Here is a 25,871-nt window from a genome sequence, read left to right as displayed (position 1 = left end):
TTTTGAGTTTCATTGCCTTACTTTAAAAGACTAGTTCTCTATGGTGAATTATGATTAGTTGTTATCGCTAAACTTAATTTTAATTGTAATCAGTTATTTCAGTTCATACTCAGTGTTAGTATAGCTGAAAAGTAAGTCATTTTAATTTTTTTTTAAATTAGTTATTAAAATAAATATTTTGTCTGATATAAAAGTAACAGGATGTTTTTTTGTGTGTTGGTAATTAAGAATCTCGATAACCGCTGGGCTGAACCAATATGGTTCTCCTGAAGCTTCTTTTAGGACCCAGAAATGTTTTTTACTATTTAAGGGGAGGGCAAATTTACCCTCACAAGAGAATTAATTCCCCTCAATGTTTTAAAGTACATTAGATAAACCTAACATAAACTGAAATTATATTATTTTCTTTGTCATTTATTATTTTATCTTTAAAATATTAGGCAAAGTAAAACGACATTTATGAAGTGTTTTCATTTCATTTATTTCTTTAAATAAGAAATTAAAAGATTTTTTTTTATTTTACAAAGAGTTAATGGCTCAATATCCGCTGTATTAGAACCGGTTCTCAGCCATACAGAAAAATCATCTATTCAAGACAATATTCCACAAATATTAAAATTAAAATCTTAAAATTAATACCAGTTTTGTAAGCCTCAGTCTTCAGCCCCGAAGGTCTAACGAAATATCCACGGAAATTTGTCTTTAATACAATGCGATGAATAACTATTCCTTAATGGCACTCTCTTAGGTTAGGTTATTTTGGGAACTGCAGGGAAAAGGAATAGGAAAGAAAAACTGTCGCACCCCTTATTTTCAATTTATTTTAAAATTTTCGGAAATGGGGGGGGGGGGAGGTGTCACTGCTCATCCGGCACTTTGTAGGAAAGCTCCATTTTATTTTTAGCCAAGAAAATGAACAAACTATTGAACATCATTGTTATGGCCGGTATGGTCGGTCTGGCCCGTGCAGCCTGTGATGTGGAGGCCATCAACCCAGTCTCTGCCAGGGAGGCAACCAACTACAGGTATAGCCTTATATAAAAGTAATAGGATGTCCGTCTGGCCCGTGCAGCCTGTGATGTCGAGGCCATCAATCCAGTATCTGCCAGAGAGGCTACTAGCTACAGGTATAGCTTTATATAAAAGTAGCAGGATGTCCATCTGGCCCGTGCAGCTTGTGACGTGGAGGCCATTAACCCAGTCTCTGACAGGGAGGCAACCAACTACAGGTATACAGGGATCTAAAGGGATAAGACAATAGCCGATAAGTTGATGTACATCCTCAATGGTGATGCACAAATTAACCCCTTCTGTAGGTTACAATTAGTGGCTGAAAGTTTTTACACTGAATTTAATGAACCAACCTATCAAAATTTTTAATAAAAGTTCAAAAAATTCCCATGCCAATGAATAAAAATACTTTATTATAAAACTTTGAGGACTAGAGTAATAAACACCCCAATGTCCCCTTCCCCCCTGACAGGGATATTCTAATATAAAAGTGATAGGGTGTCTGTATTTCGCATAAGATCTCGCAAAATGCTCACCAAAACAATATTTTTCTTCTGTTTAAAAAAAAGGATTTTTAACTATTTATGATCAATAAAAAAATAAAGATGTGTATAAAAAAATCTATCAAAAAATCTCAAACTAATCCAATATCAAAAACATAAAAATCTTTGAATAACAAAATCTGTCGGTATGTGATTAAAGGGAGAGGTCATTTTCTAGTAAATCCCGTAAAGGTGTGTGTTATAAGGCCTAAAAATAGTAGTAGAACGATAAGGTGCTCTATATATTTGTATTTCCTATTGAATAGAACAATAGGGAAGAAATTTTTTTTTTTTTTTTGATAACCGTACCTGGAATATCTGAAATTTCTATCAAACGCTTTGTTTGGCTCAAACTGACACAAATAAAAAAAAATATAATTATAATAAATCAACCTGTAAAGAATGACTTTTTCCTTTGTTTAATGGTATAGATTGTTCTTAACCTTTACCTTGTACCTATAGAAAACATTATTATTATAATTATATTTTTTTTAAATTTTTGTCAGTTTGAGCCAAACAAAGCGTTTGATAGAAATTTCGTATTTTTTTTAGATAATCCAGGTACGGTTATCAAAAAAAAAAAATAAATTTCCCTATTGTTCTATTCAATAGGGAATACATATATCTAGAGCACCTTATCGTTCTACTACTATTTTTAGGCCTTATAACACACACCTTTACGGGATTTACTAGAAAATGACCTCTCCCTTTCTTTACTGTGCCTAGGGACAATTGTATTGACGTCCTCTCTAAGCAAGTCAGGATGGAATTCGAGGCCAGCCTTCAATACCTCCTGATGGCTGCTCAATTTTCTCAGGTATAGTTATACAAGAATGACACCATCCATAAAAGCGAAGCTCTGACACGGTAGGGCAAACTAACTCTTGTAGAGTGTCAGAACTAAATGAGCAAAATATGAATATTGTGACAAAATTGTACGTAAATTTGTTGCAAAACTGTTAAATACAGGATCTGTATAAAGGATAAAATTTCAATTTTGGGACTTGATTATAGAAATGCTTCTCTTATAACACTGTACCTTGTTGTAATAGGAATCAGTATTCCAGAAATCAGAACAATAGGATAATTATAACACAAAAAATATTGTTGTCAAAAAAGTGAAAAATCAAATTTCTGGTAACGATAAAGATTTGATACGCTTCTAAATCATACCTTATTGTTATATGAATCATCATGCAAAGATTGCAAGATATAGGTCAATTCTAAACTGTTTACATTAACGCAAACAGGTAACTGTCCGTGACAGACACACGAACCCTAATTAGAGAAAAGCTTCGATTTAAAATGAATATAGCTCCTTGCAACTCATAATGAAAAACTTTTATAGGATACCTACCATCTGCCTGGCCTTGCTGGACAATTCTGGAAGAGTGCTGATGAAGAGAGGGACCATGGAAAGGTAGATCATTTTTTTCCAGTATGGCTTTGAAACCGATTAATATACGTTGTATTAGAACCGGTTACTAGTATTAATAGTAGGGTACAACCATCCTCGCCTACCAACAACATTTTTCATAATCACCTTTGCTTATATTGATGTTGTCATCCTTGTTAGTTTTCAATTCTTCCAATAATTCTTTCTCGTCATTTGTATTTTCCTTGGGACATCTAAAATAATTGTCTCCAAAAAGTTGGCCTGTCCGTTCGTCCGTTTGTAACCACATTTTTACCCTGTCTATCTTTTTTTCAGTTCCAAAAGGCATCTGTTTTCATATAAAACTAATCATATTTTGATTTAGCAATTCATTGAATACCTGAGAATGCGTGGCTACCAAGGGAACAGCTTCTTTGAGAAAGGATACATTAAGCCAATTCTCAACAAGAACTCATGGGAATCTATCTATCTTTTTATCTACCTATCTGTCTAATTATTTATTTATCTAGCAATTCATCGAATACCTGAGGATGCGTGGGTACCAAGGGAACAGCTTCTTTGAGGATGGAACCATTAAGCCAATCCTCAACAAGAACTCATTGGAATCTATCTATCTATTTATATATCTATATGTCTAATTATCTATCTATCTAGCAATTCATTGAATATCTGAGAATGCGTGGCTACCAAGGGAACAGCTTCTTCGAGGATGGAACCATCAAGCCAATCCTCAACAAGAACTCATGGGAGTCTGCATCTGAGGTATAGTTGGGTTCTATAAAATAAGTATTGCTGAATCGGCTATGGCAGCCATATCACCAAATTTTATTTTGTATTAATCAATCTTCTGATTGAAAAAAGTTCTAAAATCAAAAATGCTTTTTAAAATAGGATATTATCCAATTTTTTTTGGAGATTTTTAATATGATTTGGGAAGATTTTTCAAAATAAAGTAGGTTTTCATAGGTCCTTGGAAGTTTATAGCAATTTTTGGGGAGGGTACCAGCACCCTCCCAAGAGAAATCACAACTAGAAAAAATTACCTCTCCTCAAATTTTTTTTACACATTTTTAAAAACGAAATGTGAAAATATGGGGGGCAACTGCATCCCCCGGCCCCCCTGCCAAGCTTAAGTACCCCTAGGCCACTAATCTCAAATCATTAAGGCTTTGAGAGATGCTCTGGAAATGGAGAAGGCAGTGACCGCTAGCATGAAGAACATGATTGATGTCTGCAGCAAGGTCAGTTTCCGCGGATAGTAAAATAAAAAAAAATATGTTCCAGTTTTGTTGGCCCCGAAAGGCCAATTCCTTTTGAAACAAAACTAGTAGAAAACAAAAAAAACAATAACACCTCTGCAAAGTCTTATTCTTAGAACTTTCAACCCAGGCAAATGTTAATTGTAAAATAGTATTTTGGATGGTCTCTCTTTGAGAAAGGGTACCTTTTTTGTTCAAACAGACAGCCTAAAATTATCTTAAACTCAGGAACAAGGGAATGATATTCTGACAAACAATTCTAAAGGAAAATTTCCCCCACAACCCCCTTCCCCTTTTCCTCCCCTTCTTACCCACCCCTCTTCAGCTACACGAGAAAAAAAACAAGTTATACTCCAACCGTACCCACAAGGTTTCGTGATTTTCGTCCACAATTGATTGTTTGGATAGCTAGGATTGGTTAAATTTTAAACACCTATGGTACTGAACCTAGTAATAGTGTCTAACTTTTTATCTTTGTGACGTAACAAAAATCGAAGGATGAGAGGGGAGGTGGGAAAGGAAACCCCTAAAAAAGAGATGGATTTTTGTTACGTCACAAAGATAAAAAGTTAGACACTATTACTAGGTTCTATGGTACTGGAAAATTAGATTTTAAAGATGAATGTTTCTCAATTTGTAATGGTATTGAAAAGAGAGTTGAATAAATGATGAGAGAGGGAGAAGGGATGAGTTATCTCTTCCCCCTCCCAAAAAAGTTAAGGGATCCAACAAGTTATCTGAATGCAATTTCATATTTATCCTGTACCTTTCTCACCAGTAAAATGCCGTTCTTTTAACAATTTATCTTTTTTTGTTTTATTTTTAGAAAAGACCAGTTACTTGCATGCAAAGCATCAGTAGCTACAGCATATCTGGTTCAAATAGTTTGCTGGTTAGCTGAGCTCATATGAACGGTCAAGAGAGTGACCTACAGACAGATAGACATACTTGTAAATAGCTTTGCTAAATAAATAACTTTTAAAACTGGCCCTTGCAATAAAATTTGCATATTTTTCGATTAATTGCTATCGAATTTTTCTTGTTCTTTTTATAAATACACAGACTTGCAAAGATTGATAGATTTTAAGGTTTAGAATTTACCAGGTTTTGCTCAGGGATATAAAGGGATAAGACAATAGCAGATAAATTTATGTACATCCCCATTGAGGATACACAAAATTACAATTAGTGGTTAATACGATTGGACACTCAGCTTAATGAACCAACCAACTTTCAATAAATGTGAAGATGATTAAAGTCCCTCCACAGATTATGACGTCATACGATAGAATAACCAATGAGAGGCCAGCATAAATTTTACCATTGGTAAATTACAGCAATTACAGTGTATACTGGCCTCACAGTTCACTCGAAGCGAAAGTAAGAGAAATAAAATTTCCCAGACATAAGGCCAACTGTTTCTAAAATGTCCCATTGAACATAGAAATTTAGTTGAAAAACGAAAATCTTAAAATGAGGCATTTTTGAGAAAATTAGATTTGAAAATTTCAAGTTCAATTTTCATCCCCTAGGAGTTACTGCCAAATCATGCCAAGAAAAGCAAAGATTATTTATTTAAAATTTTGAATAAGTTTGCTTTTATAAAGTTCTTCATAAAACCACTTCTGAAGGGAGTTAATTAATGGCCATTTTTATCAGTTGCTTTGCTAAGGTCACGGAAATTCAGCCTTAAATAAATCATATATAGAGAGGTCTTATGAAACCCTTTATAAAAGCAAAGTTGTTAAAAATTTTAAATAAATAATCTTTGCTTTTCTTGTCATGATTATGCAGTAACTCCTAGTGGGTTAAAATTGAACTTGAAATTTTCAAATCTAATTTTCTCAAAAAGGCCTCATTTTAAGATTTTCAGTCTTTTATACTAAATTTATATGTTCATTGGGACATTTTCGAAACAGTTGGCCTTATGTCTGGGAAATTTTTTTCTCTTACTGTCGCTTCGAGTGAACTGTGCTCTCTGCGGAGTGACTTTAATCATCTTCATAAATGTCCCAAAATTTGTTAAGCCAACGAATAAGAAAACATTATTATAAAATTTTAAGGACGAGTATAATAAATGTGTAATAACAAGTGTAATAAAGGTCCTAACGTCTCTTCCCTCCCTGCCTTATAGTCTTATTTTGTTTAATAACAACACCAAATTATGACAAAAAATGTATAATAATCGATACAACCCCTTACCCCATCCCCTCTTCTCCTGCTGGATCAACGAACTGACCAATAAATAAGGTCCATATAAGCAACCTAAATTTGCGAATAGTTTTCCCCCCTGTCAATATATCAACGTATTCTGCATCCATTTGTATAATAACCTTGCAAGATAGGTACGCTAAAATATTTTTATTGGGTCCTAGTTTTCCTGGAAGCGGTAAAGTACTGCTGGAATTTCAAGGTTCTGGACAGGCTATAGGTACAGGTTGACATGATCAGGTGTGTTTCAATGTCCTGACATTCCAGGGATCTCAAGGGATAAGTCATTTGACTATTGATGTGAATCCCGAATGATGATAAACAATACCCCATCTGTAGATAAACTAGCTTTGAATTTTAAACTAATTATTCAAGATTTAATAAAAGTCCCCAATCTAAGATAAATTGTTCATAAAATTTTGGGTACCATAATAATCTACAGCTAAATATCCCAGTGACAATGGATAATAAATTGATGTGTATCCCTAATGATTTACAGCTCAATTAACCCCTCCATTCTTTTGACATTAAGATATTATCATCTGAAGATCTGCAAGCTACACTGGTACCAAATTTATTTAGCCACGTTATCTTATTTGTTGATCCATTAACTTTTGATCAATATTGATTGGTTGGCTCAAAACTTTTCAACCAATAATCTACAGAATCTTTTGTTTATCCTCATTGGGGATGTACAATGTACATTTATTAATTTGTCCTCAATTGTTTTAGCCTTGCTTTAAAAGTAGTGCTTAGCATGCTATTTACTTTAAATTAAAAACATCAAATTTATATTAAAAATTAAATAAAGATTAGTTAAAAAATCTTTATTAATAATATCATCTCCCTCAAAATTTGAACAAGATCTTATAATTTACTAGCGACTTCGCCCCTAGCCTCTAGGGGCTTTGCCCCAAGAGGTAATTTAAGAAACAAGTATTTCTGGTGCTGCTATTTTATGTGAAGTAGTTTCCACAGAAAACTATTTTTTTGTTAGGGGGGGGGGGGGGAATGAAATTTTCATTTTTGGGGGGTTGGGGGTGTCCCACAAATAGCTTAAAACCACTACATGACAAATAGGTATATACCCTGAGGAGTAGAATCCGATCAGTTCAGTGGATCCTAGATCTTAAGGGACGGACGGACAGACAGACGGACAGACATCAAGCTACTTTGTATTATAGATAGGAAAGGGGTACTTTTGTGTATCAGAATACCTGTATTTATAATTTGCCTCAACATTCCTATTGAATTGAATTTGTTGCCTAGGCATCAAATTTTATAACTAAAATAATAGATTTATTGGCTTGGACACATAAAGAGTACGTCATGGATAAGGTTTTTTTTTATATTTGTTTACATCAGGTTACATCAAGTACAGGATGTTTCCAATGACTTCCAAGCTTTTTTTTGAGGGGTATAGGATGATGGATTTAAAATTTGGTTGGTGGGTAATCTAATTAATCTAGTGTATTTCTTAAATTAGGGTAAATGGGGTAAACACCCCCCCCCCCTGAATATCTATGGGTGTATTTCTTAATAGAACAAAAGTATAGCTTGTTTAACCCACTTATAACTTTATTAACGACTAATTTCTGTCAAGGGTAAGTGGGTTAAATTAAGCAATTTCTTTATTCCATTAATAAAACACCCTGTATATAGTATTATGGTATCTCTGGGCTAAAAAAACTGGTTTCAATCTAATAATTATACGTTTTATATCCGCGAAAAGCTGTTTTTAATACGATACGAGAAATAACTATTCTGGCATAGAAAACTGCTCAATGGACAGTTTTTAAATCTAGAAAGTATTTAAGGTTCTGTGTTAACAAAAGTCTTAAATGCTTCTTTAAAGAAAGTATTCAATTTTTAGGACGGAGAAGATGACCCTCACGCCGCTGACTGGCTGACCGCAACCTGGCTGGAGGAACAGCTGAACGGACAGAGACATCTGGCTGGTCTCATCAACTCTCTTGAGAGATTCAAGTAAGTATTCGGTTGACTTTATGCGGCAAAATATGTTTTAGGTTTCCAACAAGGGGAAGTGGGTGGCATTGAAAATCAAATACAAATAATGGAAACAGGTAAAAAAATCCTCTTCAGTAAACCTATATAATATTTATTATTTTAACATTTCACATAATTTTGTACTTTGCAATTGCAATCTAAAAAAGAAGCTTAGACATCTTTGCAGCCGCAGTTGCAAAGCTGAAATCATGTCTGATGGGCAATTATAATCATTTTAAAATATTAAAAAATAAAATCTACAAAAAAAAATCACCAAATCTTACAAAGATTTCTTAATTTTGATGAAACACTTTCATTCATACAGGGATAGATCAATTGAATATCTTTCTTCTAATTTTAAAAATATGTATAATCAATGAAGTACTTATAAAATGATTTTCATTATAAGTCCGGTTTTAATCCAGCGGATATCAATCGGCTTCAAAGTCATTAGGAAAAGAAATTTTTGAGACAACAAGAAATTATAAATTGTAGCTCTTGGTAACAAATCTTCCAAAACTTTTTTTACAGGTATTTGTCAGAGATATTGAGGGATAAGACAATTGCCAATATATTGATATACATCCTCAAAGTTGGTAAGCCAACGAATAAAAAAAACTTTATTATAAAACTTTGGGGACTAGTGTGATAAACAGCCCATTGTCCTCTTCCTTCCTGGGTTATTGTCCTTATTATTGAGACAATCTTACCTGTCTATTAAATGAACTATTAGAGCCTATTAAAGTAGCAATTAAACATTATATTTCCATCAAACTTGAGACATTGGAAAAATATTGTTAGAGTGGTTGTAGAGGATTTATTGGGCTGTTCACTTTCATCAAATGGCGGAAAAAAGCTGTTTTTCCCAGGGATGGAGGGGTCATTGGGCTGTTTATTACACTAGTCCCCAAAGTTTTATAAAAGTTTTCTTATTTGTAGGCTTAAGAACTTTAAGATTTTTATTAAATTTTGATTGGTTGATTGAATAAGTATATTTTCTCTTCTTAATCTACAATCCCCTTTTATAATTTTATAAGCATAGCTTCAAATAAAAGATATATTTTTGCCTGTATATGTTTTTATTTTTCTAATGAAATGTATCTCTTTTTATTCTTAAATTCAGACGACTTAGCGACTTAGATTTAGGATGGACTAGAAAAATTATTTGTTAAACTTATAGAGTGTACCTATATGGTTCTTCTTCACAGTAAAGCTTCCTATAGGTCCAGGGAAGGTTTATAACTATTTTGGAGTAGGGTATATGCACCCTCCTAAATAAATCACCCCTAGAGACTAAGGAACATCCATTATTATACTATGAGATATGAATTTAGTATCGAAACAAAAAAACAAAAAAAAACGGTCAAAAGACTGAAGATATCAAAACATTATTAAATTTGCAACATCCTTGCCTAAATCTATTCAATTTTGAATTTGATAAATAAATTGTGTATGATATACACCGTAGATTTTAAACCAATAAGTATTTGCGGTCTATTCAGCTAAAGTTGTCCAAATGTACTTGGAATATATATTTATTGTTGTATATTAGTGGCTTCGTTCTTAACCTCTAGGATTAAAAAAAAGAGGATGAATACATTTGTTTTATCATCAATTTTGCTTTTTAAAAAGATTTTTGGACTATATCCCCTCATAGATTTTGTACAGCCCCTGTTAAATAGACATACCTGCTTAGACCGATATAAAACTTGCTCAAAGTTAAAGAACGATTGTTTTGTTATTTATTAGATCTTATACTAGAAACAAATTAAACTTACTACTTTGTAGTATAAGATTTAAATTTCTTAAATAAGCCGTTTCATTTTTCATAAAATTGCATAAAATTTTAAATCTTAAATTAAAAATAAACTACATTATTTTTAATATTTTGAGTACATCTAGTGTGATAATAGTTATTCATCGCATCGTATTTAGACAGCTTTCCGCGGTTATTAAAATGAAGAATTATAAAATTAAAACAGTTTTGTTAGACCTGGTATTGATTTCATGATTTTTTTTATATTCGTGGGAAATTGTCTCTAATGCGATGCTATACTGATTTTTCAGCATGGCTTAGGACGGTTCTAATCAAGCGAATATTAATTATTTTCGAAGCCATACTGGAAATCATAATAACCATTGCTTGATATAAAGGGGGCCTTTAATACTATCAACATTATCTTGTTTCATGTAAACAAGAAAAAAGTACATTTTGTTATTTTTTGCAAAGTTTTATAACCATAATAATTTTATTATAATAATTGCTTGACGACACAAAAAAAAGCATTTCAAAGCCTTCAGTTTTAGAGCTAAGAGAATTATGAAAGAGAAATATCCTCATTGAAAGTACAGGGTTGATTCTGAATTCCTCAAAATGACACATATCAATGTGTTAATTTTAGATTTTAGTAATTTCCATGTTAATAAGTTTAAAGCATTGTATTTCAGATACTTTAAGTGAAACTAGCGGCTTCGCCCCTAGCCTCTAGGGGCTTTGCCCCAAGAGGTGATAAAAAAAATTAAGACAAATTCGTTAAAGGACCAAGGAAATCTTCTACAAAACATAAAGGATAGAGGAAATCTTCAGCAAAAAAAAAAAAAAATGGAGGGGGGTTTGTTTTTTGGGGGGTTGGGGATGTACCACCCCCCAAGAAAATAGCTTAAAACCACCACAGGACCAATAGGTATATACCCTGAAGAGTAGAATCCGATCGGTTCAGTGGTTACCGAGATTTTAAGCTTCAGACGGACGGACGGACGGACAGACGGACAAACATCATTCTACTTTGTATTATAGATAATCTTTTGCTGAACACATTTCTAATTGGATGAAACTTTTTAAGGCCAACTGATATGAACCATTAATTCAGTCGCAATTATAGAAATGGCTTAAATCAAAGTACATTTTTGTCAGAATTTCTAATCTTAAAATATTTCTCCATGAAAAAAGCAGAAAACAACTTAAATCCAAACTCTGCAAATCAAATTTAGAGATAGTGTCTCCAAATGTTGATCTGGGACTCAAATAAACCCGCTGGACCTTTCCTTCTTCCAAAAGACCTTTGTCTAAACGTTCTGATAAGTCTTTGTTTTGAGTTTTCGCCTGTTTATAGATAAAGGCATTTCCTTTCCCTTAATTTTGTCACGTTATAGCCATAGCAGTAATATGTATGCTTTTTAACGTCTCTAGTATAACTGGGGTCAGAGGAGGGGTGGGGGGGGGGGGGGTGATACTGTAGACCAAAGAAAACATGCAGCGATAATTCCAATTTAGTTTGCACGTCTAATTCATGTCTTTGACAAAAGATTTACCAAAAACATAATCATAACAGGGATCTAAGCACGGGTAAATAAAAGAAAAAGAAGACAATTTCAGCTGTTGAGCAGTTTTTGGTTGTAGTCTGTTTGAGTCTGCAAGGATAATTTTAAAATTGGGTTTATATAATAGTTAACTGTTTCAGCTCTCGACTAAAAGGTATGTTTTATAGACAGTTAAACCGATTAATATCTGCTGGATTAGAACCGGTGCTCAGCCATAACAAAAATCATAAAATGAATACCAGTTTTAAATTGTTTTTAATCTTAATATTTTTCATTTTAATATCCGCGGAATGCCGTCTAAAATACGATGCGAGAAATAGCTATTATAAAAGCTGAAATTATTCGAAACTAAAGCTAAAAGTAAGAAAAAGAACATTGCATAATTAATTCATTTTATTTTCTTAGCTAGCTTATTTTTCCTTTTTTCCTATTAATGAAAATTTCCAAAGCTCAAATTATTCTACTTTTTAAAATTATTGTAAATTGACTCCAGATTTTCACTCTTAAACATCATTATACAAGGACAATTATGTCCTGAAGTAGCGTAGCAATTACAAGAAAAATAGTTTATATGAAAAGAAAGAATATTTATTTATAGCATCGTATTAAAGACAGCTTTGCGCGGATATTATAATGAAAATTATAAGATTTAAACCTAACAAAACTGGTTTGAACTTTATGATTTTTATTTTAATATTCGTGGAAAATTTCTGTAATACTTTAATTTTCTAAAGGTACAAAAAATGGTCTATTAAATTTTTTTAGAGTACCTCAATAATTTACTTTGTCCTACTTTATGAACTGATTAGAACCTTTTAAAATTTAGCAAAATTATGGATAAATAGCTAGGTCAACGAAAGATAAACCAAGCCATGGAAACATACCATTGATTGAAAGTAATGGATATTATCATTCATTTACACAACATTTTGCATTTTGTAGTTAAGCCTAATAGACAAATATGCTTCATTCAAATAGATTAAATCGATTTACACTTTAAGACCTGTCAAAAGCCTTTGACTCTACACTTTCTTAAAATTCAATAGCTTTTTGAAATTAATTATTTTGTTTTACGTAAAAAGGCATATTTTGTTCAAAAAAAACATTTTTTATGATCTATACATGTCTTATCTTTTAAAAACATGAAGAACAAAAAACTTTTAAAAGAAGACATGACCTTTTATCTCATAGATAACAAAGGTTTAGTTTTCTCATGTAATTTTATTTGTTTAGCTTTAGAACTTTTTTTCTCAATTTGATAAATGAATCATTATATAAGATATCGTTTTTATCTTATAAAAGGATAACAACATCCATAAGAGCGAAGCTCTGCAACGGTAGGACAAACGAACACATGTTGAGTGTCCGAACTGGATAAGCAGAATACTTAAGTCTAAACAAAATTGTAAGTAAATTTGTTGCAAAACTGCCTTAATACAGATTCTTACAGAATACTGTTTAAGGACAGGCTTAAATTTTTAGGACTTGATTTTTGGAACTTTCACTAATCGTCAATATTATCTTTTATCACATTTAATGTGAGAATGTTGCTATTAGTATATTCAAAATAAATGCTGTAATAAGCTTTAAAATATTTAAACACTAGTCTCTCATTGGACACAAAATGACGTCCAATAAGAAAAAGGAATAAAAATATTGAAAAGAAAATTATTTTATTTCAAAATTAATTCTTGGCATTTTGGAATAAAAAATATAGGGGAAAGAAAATTATTTATTTCAAATTTATTTCTGGTCTTGAAATAATATTCATTATTTTATTTTAATTCGAGTGTCAACCAATAAGAAATAGACATGCTGTTTTAAAAGTTTGGAATAAAAATTATTATTTTTTGTCAATTCCTTTTTTCAGAGTATAAAATGAGAATAAATTTTCCAACATCATTATTGATTTCTAATTTAACATTTCATACAGTGGGTAATATTTATTTCAACATTTTTTGTCATTCAAAATCAAGTGTCACAAAAATAATAATATTTAACATAAAAAAAGAAATTTTTAAAATAATTTTGTTTCCAGTCTGCTCTGGGACGCGGTGGGAGTAACACACAACATGTGTGCTTCTCTGACCGCTGCACACATTATTTGTGTCAATATTATTTGTTATTTGTGTGATAACAAAATCTTCGTGGATTCCTGATAGGTGCTTTGAAGATAGTGTTGGTAATCGGACACAGATGATTTCTGCCACCAAAAGAAGAAACAGTTTTCTGACTGCCTGCTTTTTTTCCTGCTACATCATCTCAAGCTTTTATTCAAATCTTTAGATTTCCTTTGTTTCCTTTCTTGGAAACATTGTTTGGTAACTTAACCCCATGATGCTTAACTTAGACGCCCGCCAGATGACCTACCTCCCCCCCCCCCCTCCTCCTCACCAACAGTCTCACCACCTCTCTCCCCTCCAAACTTCTGTCAACAACCCCTCCTCATAACTTCAACTACACCTACGTGCCTAGAACATCTATAAACCCGCTAGAAATCCTTTGTGTGCTTTTATTATCTATTTTAGTGTGTGTGAAAGGGAAAATATTTTTCCTTTATTCTTGTGCAGATTCCCCCATATTTTATGGGGTATTTTCACCCGCAAAAGCCTAGGGGCGGGTTCGCTTATTACAGTGATACTTTCAAATCCTGGCAAGAACTCTTGTAGTCTTTTTATTATAAGACTACCTTACAATTTTGACTTTTCCTCAATTTTGTAAGTCCCCAAAAGAGCCCAGTAAACTTAAACTGGGACCCTCCACCTCCATAATCTACTCCTGCCCAAAATTCTTGCTATCAATCAAACCAACCAACTCTAACAAACTAAACTCAAACACCAAACCAATTTAAACATTATCAATTTAATTGTGTATTTAGTTTATTATGCTAGTTATTAATATTTTATATGTATAACAGCTAACCCCTAACCTACTAACACATATCTAATTTATTATTTTTTTTAGTTCGTATTTTACTTATTTTATCATGTATGATTTTTTTCTGTAAGAATAAATCATTTCAACAACAACAAAATAATTTTGTTTTCTTTATTTGTTGAAGATTTAAGCCCAAGCTTTTTCTGAGGGGGGAGACCCCCCTCAACCCCCCCTCTCCTGAGGGGGGAAACCCCCCTCGACCCCCCCCTGACGCTCTCTTCTTTAAATCTTTCATTATTTCTGTAATTTATTCTAACTATCTTATAAATTTCAAAACATGAGATAAAAAGGAAATAATTTGCTGTACATTATTAAAAAATTTAAAAATTGTAAAAAAAATTCCAACATGATTTTTAATTTTAAATACAAGAATATTTTTTCCTATATGATATGTTAAATTTAAATACAGGAATAATTTTGTACTGTGGAATTGAAGAAATAAATGCTGTACATTAGAGTGGCTTGATTTTCAATGATTTTCTAATTTTAAATGTGCTACATACACTTTCTGTCTGAACATCATATAAGAGACCAAACAATGAAAAGAAAATATTTTGAATAATGGGGAGGCTCGCCTATGCATGTAAACTTTTAGAAAGACACTTGTGGGGAGAATTTTTTTTTTTTTTTTTGGGGGGGGGGGCAATTATTTTTCTTTCAAAGTATAGCTTTATGCACCTTCCCAATTTTGTCTTGAAGAGTAGAATAAGAATAAAAAATCTGTTTTTAAAACTATTGATCCTAGCAAGAAAAATCCATAAATAAATTTAAAAACCAAGAGATTTTACATTTAATTTAAGATTTTTCATGCTTGGATGAATATTTTTTAAAACCAATTTGATATTCTTATATTAATCAACAAGACAAATTCAAAAAGATGCATAAAGCAATACTTTGAAAGAAAAAAAGTTGCACCTCCAGAATAAACTTCTAAAATTTTTAATGCATGGAAACACCTTCCCCCCATTTCCCCTCAAGGACAAAATAAATTTTTTATATTTAGGTTTCTTATATGACGTTTAAACTGTAGATGTTGATTACAAATTCAATGTCCAAAATTGATCCACTCTACTGTACATTGTTATAATTTAATATTTGATGTGGGTATAAACATTAGACATAGATGGTCAATCTGACCCCATTTTTTTCTTAAAAAGAAACCTTTGTTCACTTTTTGTTGTATATGAAATACAGCCCTATAGGCAACATTATTTGCAACTAAATTTTGCAATGATATAATTTTTAGAAAGATAACTTTATTATAAGAAATTAAATTATTTATAACTAACTTATTATATGTTGTGTCATACGCTTCACATTATATGATGGAAGAAATATTTTCTTCAAATATTTCACCCAAGGAAAGCTTTAAACTGTTTTTAACCTATTTTTAAAACATATATAAAAAATATACTATGACACCAGTAGAATTAAACTGCAGAGCCTAAATTTGAATTAAGTCCCCAATAAACTTTTTTGAGGGGATTTAAAAATTAATTTTTACTGTTGCTGTGGTCCTTTTGGATCAGAGCAAAAGGTCTTTTTTTATTTGGGTAAAATTCGTAGCTTTTAGAGTGTTTTGCTTCATATATATAGTATTCTGGTATAGAGTAAAATTAGGCCTTTTGATTTCATCTAAATTAATTCATTAAAAACTTAATTCTTTACAATATATCAATGAATTAACATTATCGTGCTTGTTTTCCATCACTTATTTAAAACACAAAAAATTGGCTGTAAAGGGTTAAATAGTGTAAGATGACAACAAACGTTTACGCAATACAACAAATTTTTTTTTTGTCACATATACAAATATGATAAAATATAAGATTATTCAAACTTATTTTTTAAAATAATTTTAAAAAGCATGTATCTTTTATGTGTATGGTTTTCATTCTTTTCATTTTAATTAAATAAAAATTATTTAACTACATTGGAAATAAGTCACTTTGTGAAAACACTCTTTTTTGAATTGTAAAAAACTGAAATGAAACAAGTCTTCTAATTGGTTCAGACTTCAGAATAATATGTTTTATTTTAATGTTAAATTTCTTCTATCTAAATTATTGTTTTAGAAAAAAAATATTTGCATCGAACAGAGTAGAGTTTTTATTATTGTATTGATATAATCTGAATCACATCAAATTGTTCTGTAAGAAACAATTTAACCCCAAACTAAAAAATGCTTTTGCTTCCGTCAAAATGATCACAGCAACATATAAAATTGATTTTTAAATCCCCCAAAAAAAGTTTATTGGGGACTTAATTCAAATTTGGGCTCTGCAGTCTGATTTTACTGGTGTCATAGTATATTTTTGATATATGATAAAAAAATAGGTTAAAAACAGTTTAACCTAAGATATTCAACAATTTATAGCTGATACATAATGTAAACAAAATTCCCTTGTGCTGTCTCTAGGTTATCTCTATTGTATAAATGAACGTACAAAAGAGGAGGAGAGAGAGAAGGAAATAGACAGAAAAGTGAGGGAGGGGGGAGGGGGAAGAAATATAGAGAAAAATAGACAGAGATATTTATTGTTCACCCTTAGGTGATGTAAATTTTTTGATAGACTTTTTTGAATTTAAGAAAAAGATAGAGAATGAGACAAAACCAAGTATCATATTTTATTAATATTGCTTATACAAGAAAGGTCATTCAAAATTATTTCACCAATATTAAGGTCAAGTGACAAAAATTTAAATTTCCACCTACTTCGCCCCCAGAGGGGGCAATAGTAGAAGGAAAATTCAAATTTTGATCACATGACCAAAATTGTTGAAATAATTTTAATATCCTTTCTAGCATTCACAATATTACGAAAATATGATAAATAACTATTATAAACTTTTTTTTTCAATCAATTCTATTTTTAAGTAGTAGGCCTTTTTTGTGTGTGTAGCTAAACGCTAAACCGATAAGGTTCTCCTTCATAATGAAACTTTCACAAGACCCTTTAAAAAGGGACTTAAATTGATTGAAAAAAAAGTTATATGTTCTTTTAGATAATATTGACGATTAGTTAAAGTTCCAAAAAGCTAAAATAATCAAGTCCTAAAAATTTATTTTGGGGAAGGCCTTTCTCTTCCCTCCTCCAAAATGCCCCCATCCACAATTTTTAATATATATATTTTTTCTTAAAATTGAAAATGGGAGAGTTCCCCTGGAAGCTTCTAGGTGCATAGCGGCCAGTACTTTTAAAAAGAAACAAAAAGTATCAAAGCAATAGAAAGCTGACAATTGATAAATAGGACAGTAAGTCAAATTTTGGTTCACATTGCCAATGAATCCCTTATCACGACATGAAAAAAAATTCTAACATATCTTTGTTTAATTTGTTATCTGTAAATAATCAAGGTAAATCGGAGGCATAGGCGTCCAAGGTGGGGGGTAATGGGGTGTTTATCCCCCTCAAACTTTGAAAACATTTTACAAACCTCAAAATTATAAAAAGTACATTAGATTGCTTTCTCAAACCTTTGAAATCCTTCTTCTTACCCCTTTCAAAATGAAAGGCTTGGACGTCCTTGAACAAAAGTGCATCAATCTTTTAGAGATAACGAGTTAACATACTTTTAACATGTAAAATTCATCATAGAGAAAGTTAAATTTTTTTTGTAATTATGAAAAATTTTCTTTGTTATATTCTTATCTTATTATTTTGTCAATGTAAACATTTGTTGATAAATTATACATTTACCTTATTTTTAAAATAAAATTGCAATTATAAGAATTAATGTTTCATTTAATTATTTTTATTTCTTCTAATATATCTTAATGTAACTAAAATTCAATTTTAAAATAACAACTATCATTTTATTTGATTCTCTTTAGAAAGTAAAACATTTTCCAGTATGGCTTCCAAACCGATTGATATCTGCTGGATTAGAACCGGCTCCCAGCCATATTGAAATTCCATGTATAGCATAATAATACAGATAATTTTCCACGAGAAATAATAGAAAAATCATAGAATAAATACTAGTTTGTGTAACGGGGCCCTCGGCCGCTCGTGGCTTAAAAAACTAGTTTTAATATTACAGTATTTGATTTTAATATCCGCGGAAAGCTATCAATAATACGTTTTTATAAATGACTATCAATTCCAGGTATGAAATATAAGAAACAAGTACACATTTCAGACAATACGTTTACATTTCTTCAAGTTCATACCCTTCATTTTTTCTTTCCTTCTTTTAATAATTTTATCAAAAACAAGGTTGACTTGTATTCATTAGAATCACAGCATTTTATGTTTAAAATTAAGTTTTTTAGTAAGCTTGTTGTTGGCTGTTTAATAAAATGAATAAGGGGACATATGATTATGACTCTTAATCAAAGACCATGATATGAAATGAAATATTTATTTAATAACACATAGTAAAAAAATGTCATACATTAATAATTATAAACAAACAAAATAAGTTGATCATGATTATTAATTATTTGATATAAAAACAAAAAAGAAAAAAAGGACCAAAAAATATCTTTCGAGTTAATATGAAATATCCTTCAATATAGTAAATATGTTGTTTTTAACAATCTCAGCATACTATTGTAAACTATCACCAAGCATTACAAAAACTAATGGTGATCATATAAGGAAAGTTTTTTAGAAACATATGTTTTGTTTCTAAGACGTATGGAACCAAATATCTATAAAAAGCTACGCTTCTTATAAAACAAACAACAAAAGGCAAACCCAAAATACACAAAAACATGAATTTAATCCCTCGACACATAACACCTGCCCCTCCCCCCCACCCCCTCACCATGCATGCATGCAACGGAAACGAGAATCAAAGTTTTTGAACAATGACATCCGAAAAAAAAAAAGATTTTGAGTTGCAGAGTGGGATTGCACCTTTCAAATTTGTGCTTTCATGAAAAACAGTTGGGAACACAGAAAAACACATCTTGGGTAATTTGTTTAAAAAATCTTTTTTTATACCAAGGGCTTTGGTTAATTAAAGACAATGCATTGCAACATAGATATAATAACATACTGAGAACTAATAAAATTTTTAATCAAAACATTAAAAGACAAATAAATAGACTCCAGGATTTGTTATTTTTTTTCTAGTTACTAGCAAAACCTGAAATGTGCGGAGAGGAGGGAAAAACAGAGACATTTGTACAGACAGACAGGCAGACATCACTCCTCTTTAATACAAATAAAAACATCTATTAGGTGGGGGCTAGGTGTTAATTAGGGTAAATATTTAAAATTTCTGCATATTCATTTATATAATTAAATAGGATTTAAAAATGTATTTCATTTATGTGGCTTAGAATAACCATTAAATTTTTTTCACCAAAAAACTTTTTTGGTGGTACGTTACCTTGGCCCTTGGGAACATTGTTTTGATTTAAGTTTGAAGACAAACAGTTTAAGGATAGGGATAAGGCTCCAGAAACAAAACAAAAATTGCTATAAAAACTCCTTTTTTACCAATTTCCATGCCTTTTTTGGTCAAAGTGGATGGTATTTATCCAGGGCTCGGCAGCCGTAACTGCACTCAACCACTAAGCTCTAAAAATGTCGACCGCTAGTCACTTTATTTTTTTCATTCACTGTTACGTGATTAAGGGCGCGACTACCAAGTTCAGGTTCTTAATAATAAAACCTTGGCGGCGCCTAGTTGTTCTTCAAGTGCCATATTCCTAACCCTGGAAGAGATCAGGGAGGGAGGGGACATTGGGGTGTTTCTTATATTGGTCCCCAAAGTCTTATTATAACGTTTTCTTATTCAATGACTTAACAACCTTGGGGACTGTTTTTGAATTTTGATTGGAAGGTTTTTATAGTTGATTGTCCAAACGTTTCAACCTCTAATTATAATCTACAGAGAGGGGTAATTTAGTATTTCATCATTGGAGATTAACATCAATTTATCGACCATTTTGTCTTATTTTTTAGATCCTGAAGGAGATGCACATTGCGCAGTAAAAATATATAATAATGATGAAAATGTGCGAAAATTTTGCGTACTCTCTACAAAATACAAACATGCTTCTGAGGGGGAGGAGGAAGGGGGTTAATTTGATATGTTGTTATGGGAAAGTAAACCCCCTGGGGGGGGGGGGGGTTGCGTTATGGGAAGGTTGAGACGTCATATCTTGTTGTGCAGAAGCTGTGCTTCTCTTTTTTTCACACCTTTTTGCATTCCTTGGGAGGGTGAGGAGGGGGGGGGGGGGGTAACATGCATTTCGCATCTAATGCAATAATTGGATATGGGATTTGATGTGCAGTAACAAAATTTAGGATGTGGTGGTTTTAGGTGTTTCGTTTAACATCTGAGAACTTAATGGATGTAGAATACGTGAATATATTGACAGGACAAAACTTAGGTTGCTAATATGAACCTTATTTATTGGTCAGTTCATTCATCCAGTGCCAGGGGAGGAGAAGGGATAAAGGAGGTGGATAAGGGGGTATCATTTTTTTAGTCAGCTACAAGTTTCACTCGATTAGAGTACATGATAATATCTGGTGTAAGAACCAAGTAATTATAATCGTTTGCTATCTTATTTAAGTCTCAGAAAAGGGATAAGACAATGACCGATAAATTGTTTTTTATCTCCAATTATGATACACAAAATTATCCCCACTGTAGATTTCATTTAGAGGTTGAAACGTTTGGACACCCAGCCTTAAGAACTAAGCAATCAAAATAAATAAAAGTCCCCAAAGTTGTTGAGCCTACGAATAAGAAAACGATATTATAAATCTTTGGGTACTAAAATAATAAACAGCTAAATGTCCTCTTCCTCCCTGATATGTTAACTTCAGAGCAAATATTTTTTCCTTTTCTTATATTTTTATTTTTCAGCAATAATTTTTCTTCATCACCCTAATTTGAAATGCCATGAATGTTAGGAAAAGGGTTTAAAACGGGAGTTTTAGGGTGGCATTCTTCGTGGGGAGGGGGGAGGGACTTTAACAACACCCATCTTCTATAATAACATTGTTTGTTGTTTTTTATGTTTCTACCTTTCCCTCTATCACTATGAGAGGTCCTTCCAAAATATTTAATTTTTATTAAGACATTAGCTTGAATTATATGTATGAAATTTGGTATAGTAATCTCTTATTATTAGAGAAGCTACTCTAAAATACACGTTGTCTGTTCGTCAGTCCGCAGCCAGTTAGTCAATGACGCTATAGAGCACATACGATTTTCTTGACGAGATAAAAATACGTGATTTTTTTTCAAAAATTTTCCTTGACTTATAACCACGTAACAACTGCTTTATTAATTATTTTTGTCCGTAATTAATCTATACTTTTGAATGTTATCATCCTTATTATTAACTATATATGAAGTAGTTTTGTAATTTGCCCTAAAATATTTCCTTTTTTTCTACTGTTTTGATAGAAAAAAATGTTAGTCCTGCATGTTTCTATCATTTCAAATTTTTCACCAAAAATATGAAGTGCTAGGCCTATGGGCCTTCGTTTTTAGACTCTAGGTGTATATATTTAAGGTAAAAAATTAGGTTTATTGGTAATAACTGTACTTTTTCAGTAAAGGTATTTAACAATTTAGGGACAATTAATTAATTTTTCTTTTCTAGATAAATTATTTGAAACATTTTTATTTAATTTTTATATAAAGATTATCATGATCAACGAGCATCTACTCTAAATATTTTCTGTCCACCCGTCTATAATGCTTTTAGGAGGAATGTGATTCTCTTGGCTGCTATTGAAGATAATAGATTGAAATATTCAGATTTACGCATTATGTAACCTTTATTTTCTAAATTTAAAAGATTAACCTTGGTTGTAGTCAAGAGAAGTGTAAAGTACTTGCCTTGGCTACTACAAACATTTGAAGGCATTCATGCAGTCTTTTAAGAGAGGTAGGGGGGGGGGGGGGCATGCAATACATAATTGTTTTTTTTTCCAAGGAGGAAGGGTAGTGGGACAGGGGGGGTTTACAAAAGGTACATACACATAACATAGACTTAGATTTATTTCATCTGGATAAAAACAGTTTCTGAACCATGTTGAAAACACAAGTATCGTACAGTTGATAAACATTAAAATTATTATCTGCCAGAAGATAAATGTATGTCTATAGCAAAGAATCTCACTACCCGCTGCACTGATTTGGTTCTAATTTTCAGGCAAGCACTTCATAAGTCCAGTAGAGGTTAGGCCAATTAGACAGTTTTTACACGCGTTTTCACTAGCCCCATGTTCCTTGTTTCACATAAATAAATTTTGTTATGCCAACTTATGCCTAAGAAAATTATCCAAATGTATGCAACTAATTGTTCTAAAATGTTGAAATTATTCTTTCCTAATTGTATAAAAGTACGCAAAAATTAAGACATCATGAAGGGACATGGAAAAGTAATATAAAAACAAATGTTAAAAAAATAAAAGGGCATTTACAGATCCTTTTAGGCCCATTAAACTTATAATGTAGGTAGAATATACAAAAACTGTCGTCAGCTTATCTTGCTAACTAAATTTATTGGTCAGTTCGTTCATCCAGTAGGGGAGGTGGAATGGGGTAAAGAGAGAAAAGAGGAGAATCGTTATTTCAACCCCCTGAAAGATTCACTTTATTAGATAAAATTCTAGTTTAAGATCCAAGTAATAATATATCCATTCAAATAACAACTATAATTTTATTATTAATATTGTTTAGAATTATTTTCCCTATCATGAGATTTATTTATATACACAATTTAGAACTTTATTTTGGATGCACATTTATTTGGTTGGAACATAGCTATTAACATGTCACAGTGGTGCAATACAAACATATTTTTTTTTGTAGAGAAGCTTCTCTACAGATAGGGATCGTCGAAAAGTTTTAGGTTGGCCATATTTTACGCTTTACAATACATAAATGTGTATATAGGATATGCATAGATATTTTGATAGGTGAAAATTTGTCGCAAATTTAGCTTGCTATTATGGATCTCATTTATTGGTCAGTTCTTTTATTCAGCAGGAGATGAGGGGTAAAGGGGGTGGATTGGTAGCCAGTTTTGAGTATTACTTTATTAGTAAGCATGAACATTTGGTGCAACATCCAAGTTATAAACGAGAATGACAATATCTATAAGTAGCGAAGATCATTTATGGACAAGTGGGGGAGAAAAAGGAAAGAGAGAGAAGGCTAAAATCCCGAAACATCTAAATATTTTTACAGCATAATCGACAAACCAACTAAGTTCTATGTTGGATGCTCTGTGGTAAAGGATATCCTCACAAAAAATAAGCAGACTATCTTAAATAGTAGCTGAAATTCCAAATAATCCACATAGCGTTACGGATTTACATACTGGTTGAAGGATATACCAAATAGAGGAACTTTTTTTTTTTCTGTTTTTACTTAGCCACCTATGGACTTGAATGTTCTTGGTATAGGAAAAAGCATAGTAACAACTAATAAAAACTAGACTATTTAAAAATAAGTTCCACCCCTCCCCCCTCCTCCCGACCACATTAATTTAAAATAAATTGAAATTTAAGGGGAATGTGGGTAATTTTTCCTATGCCTAACCCCTTCAGGTTGTCTTTAACTTTGGTTGTTGCTCTATATGACCTAAACTTACTTGACCTTATTTAGTAAAACAAACGAAAAACTATCTTTATAATACTTTTTACTAGCAGCTGCGCCCCAAAATCCTGCCAGGGCCTATGTGAAGCTTCCCTGAAGTGGAGAATTCAATCGATATCTTATCTGCAGATTAAATATATTTCTAATTTCAGCCGTGACCACAAGGAACTCGGAGAGTGGCTGTTTGACAAAGAACTGTAAGATGGACTAAAACCTGCCTGCAACACCACCTGCTTTAATTATTTGATAAATACATCTAAAACAAAATATGCATTGAAGCCAGTTAACAACTGAAAAAAGGTGCAAAAATGTGGAAAAAAAACTGCACAAAGTTAATTTTTATGCTCTTTACAAAATTGTTGTTTTTTATTATTTTCCCTTCAAATTGAAATAAACAATATTATTTTTTTTCGGCACAGATAATTGTTTGATTAAAAAATCGATATCGTGCACTTTTTTCTAGCTGCGAAGCTACTCTAGAATTAGGGCCAGTCCGTTCGTATCATGTTATAATTGTCCTATCGATTTTAAACAGTTTGGTACGATTTAGAAAGCGTACCAACTCTATAATCGTTACCAGAAAGTCGATACGCCCATTTAAAAATGTTGGTTTTTAAATTTAAAAAAAACTTTTGTATGATATAATTATCCTATTTATCTAATTTTTGGAATACTGATTCCTCTGACAACAAAGTACAATATCATAAGCAAAGCATCTCTACAATCAAGTAATAAAAATGAAAGTATTAATCTAATTTTCGTTTGTCCTACCGTTTTAGAGCTTTGCTTTTAAGGATTTTGTCATCCTGGTTTAGTACAAGAATTTTGAAACAGGTAAAAGTGTAAAAAAATTTATCAGTATTAAATGTTTAAAAAATGGACATTCTCTGATTATTTATCATAAGGTTGCAACGCTCCAAATAAGGCTTCATACAAGAATTTAAATCAATAGGACGATTCTTAACTTTACAATCAGTTGCAGGAATAATCTCGAAATCTTTGTACAAGCATGACTTACAGACCAGGTAAATAATCATACTATATTCAGAGAATCTTCACCAAACTTTTCACCTGTCTATCTTAAATAGCAGCGGAGAAAATTACAATTTCCCATTAGCGTTACAGATTGACTGACGAACGTACAGACAGACAAAGTGAATTATAGTTAAACCATATTTCCATTTTTTTCAACTTATTAACTTACATTTATTCCTGTTTTTATGTTTTTGTTATTTTTTTTTCAAAGGTGTCAAAATATTTTTAATATTAAATGTTGTATTCTTTACCGTCTAAATGTATGTTTAAAGTATTAAAGCTACATAGCTTAGATAAAGTTTCATAGATAGTCCACATAAAGCCATCGCTAAAATGCGTAGACTAATAGGTTTACATCATAGAAAGAAGAAAACTGAAGAGAATGGAGGACATAAGAATTAAAGATAAATAGAATATTAAAACAATAAAACACTTGAAAAATAATTATATGTCTTTTGTTGCGTGATTGACATACAAATACAAAGTATCATAATTTGATGCTTTTCAGGGTTAAGTATTATAAAAAATTACAACCTTATTTAGCTAGAATTGACTCAAGAATTGACC

The 25,871-nt window shown here is 31.6% G+C and overlaps 1 protein-coding gene across 1 annotated transcript; it reads left to right on the top strand.

Moving 5' to 3' along the window:
- Positions 1–24,679, top strand: LOC145328145 (ferritin heavy chain-like). The gene is made up of 8 exons (XM_080171724.1): positions 1–131; positions 905–1,025; positions 2,280–2,370; positions 2,902–2,973; positions 3,604–3,711; positions 4,116–4,190; positions 8,293–8,405; positions 24,422–24,679. Exons 2-8 carry the CDS (start codon positions 913–915, stop codon positions 24,468–24,470), a joined length of 621 nt encoding a protein of 206 aa, XP_080027850.1. The 5' UTR covers positions 1–131; positions 905–912; the 3' UTR covers positions 24,471–24,679.
- Positions 24,680–25,871: the final 1,192 nt, after the last annotated feature.

Source organism: Acartia tonsa, chromosome 9, assembly GCF_053477335.1.
Source record: "Acartia tonsa isolate MP-2025a chromosome 9, ASM5347733v1, whole genome shotgun sequence".
In the NCBI taxonomy this organism is placed as follows: Eukaryota; Metazoa; Arthropoda; class Copepoda; order Calanoida; family Acartiidae; genus Acartia; species Acartia tonsa.
Note: the sequence above shows the minus strand (reverse complement) of the source record. Positions and strands in the feature narration are given on the sequence as shown.

What these genes read in the sequence shown, in the direction of transcription:
- LOC145328145 (XM_080171724.1), top strand. Translation starts at nt 913, where the DNA reads ATGAACAAACTATTGAACATCATTGTTATGGCCGGTATGGTCGGTCTG. An exon ending in AGGGAGGCAACCAACTACAG is followed by an intron (nt 1,026 to 2,279) that starts GTATAGCCTTAT and finishes TACTGTGCCTAG; the next exon opens with GGACAATTGTATTGACGTCC. An exon ending in CATGGGAGTCTGCATCTGAG is followed by an intron (nt 3,712 to 4,115) that starts GTATAGTTGGGT and finishes CAAATCATTAAG; the next exon opens with GCTTTGAGAGATGCTCTGGA.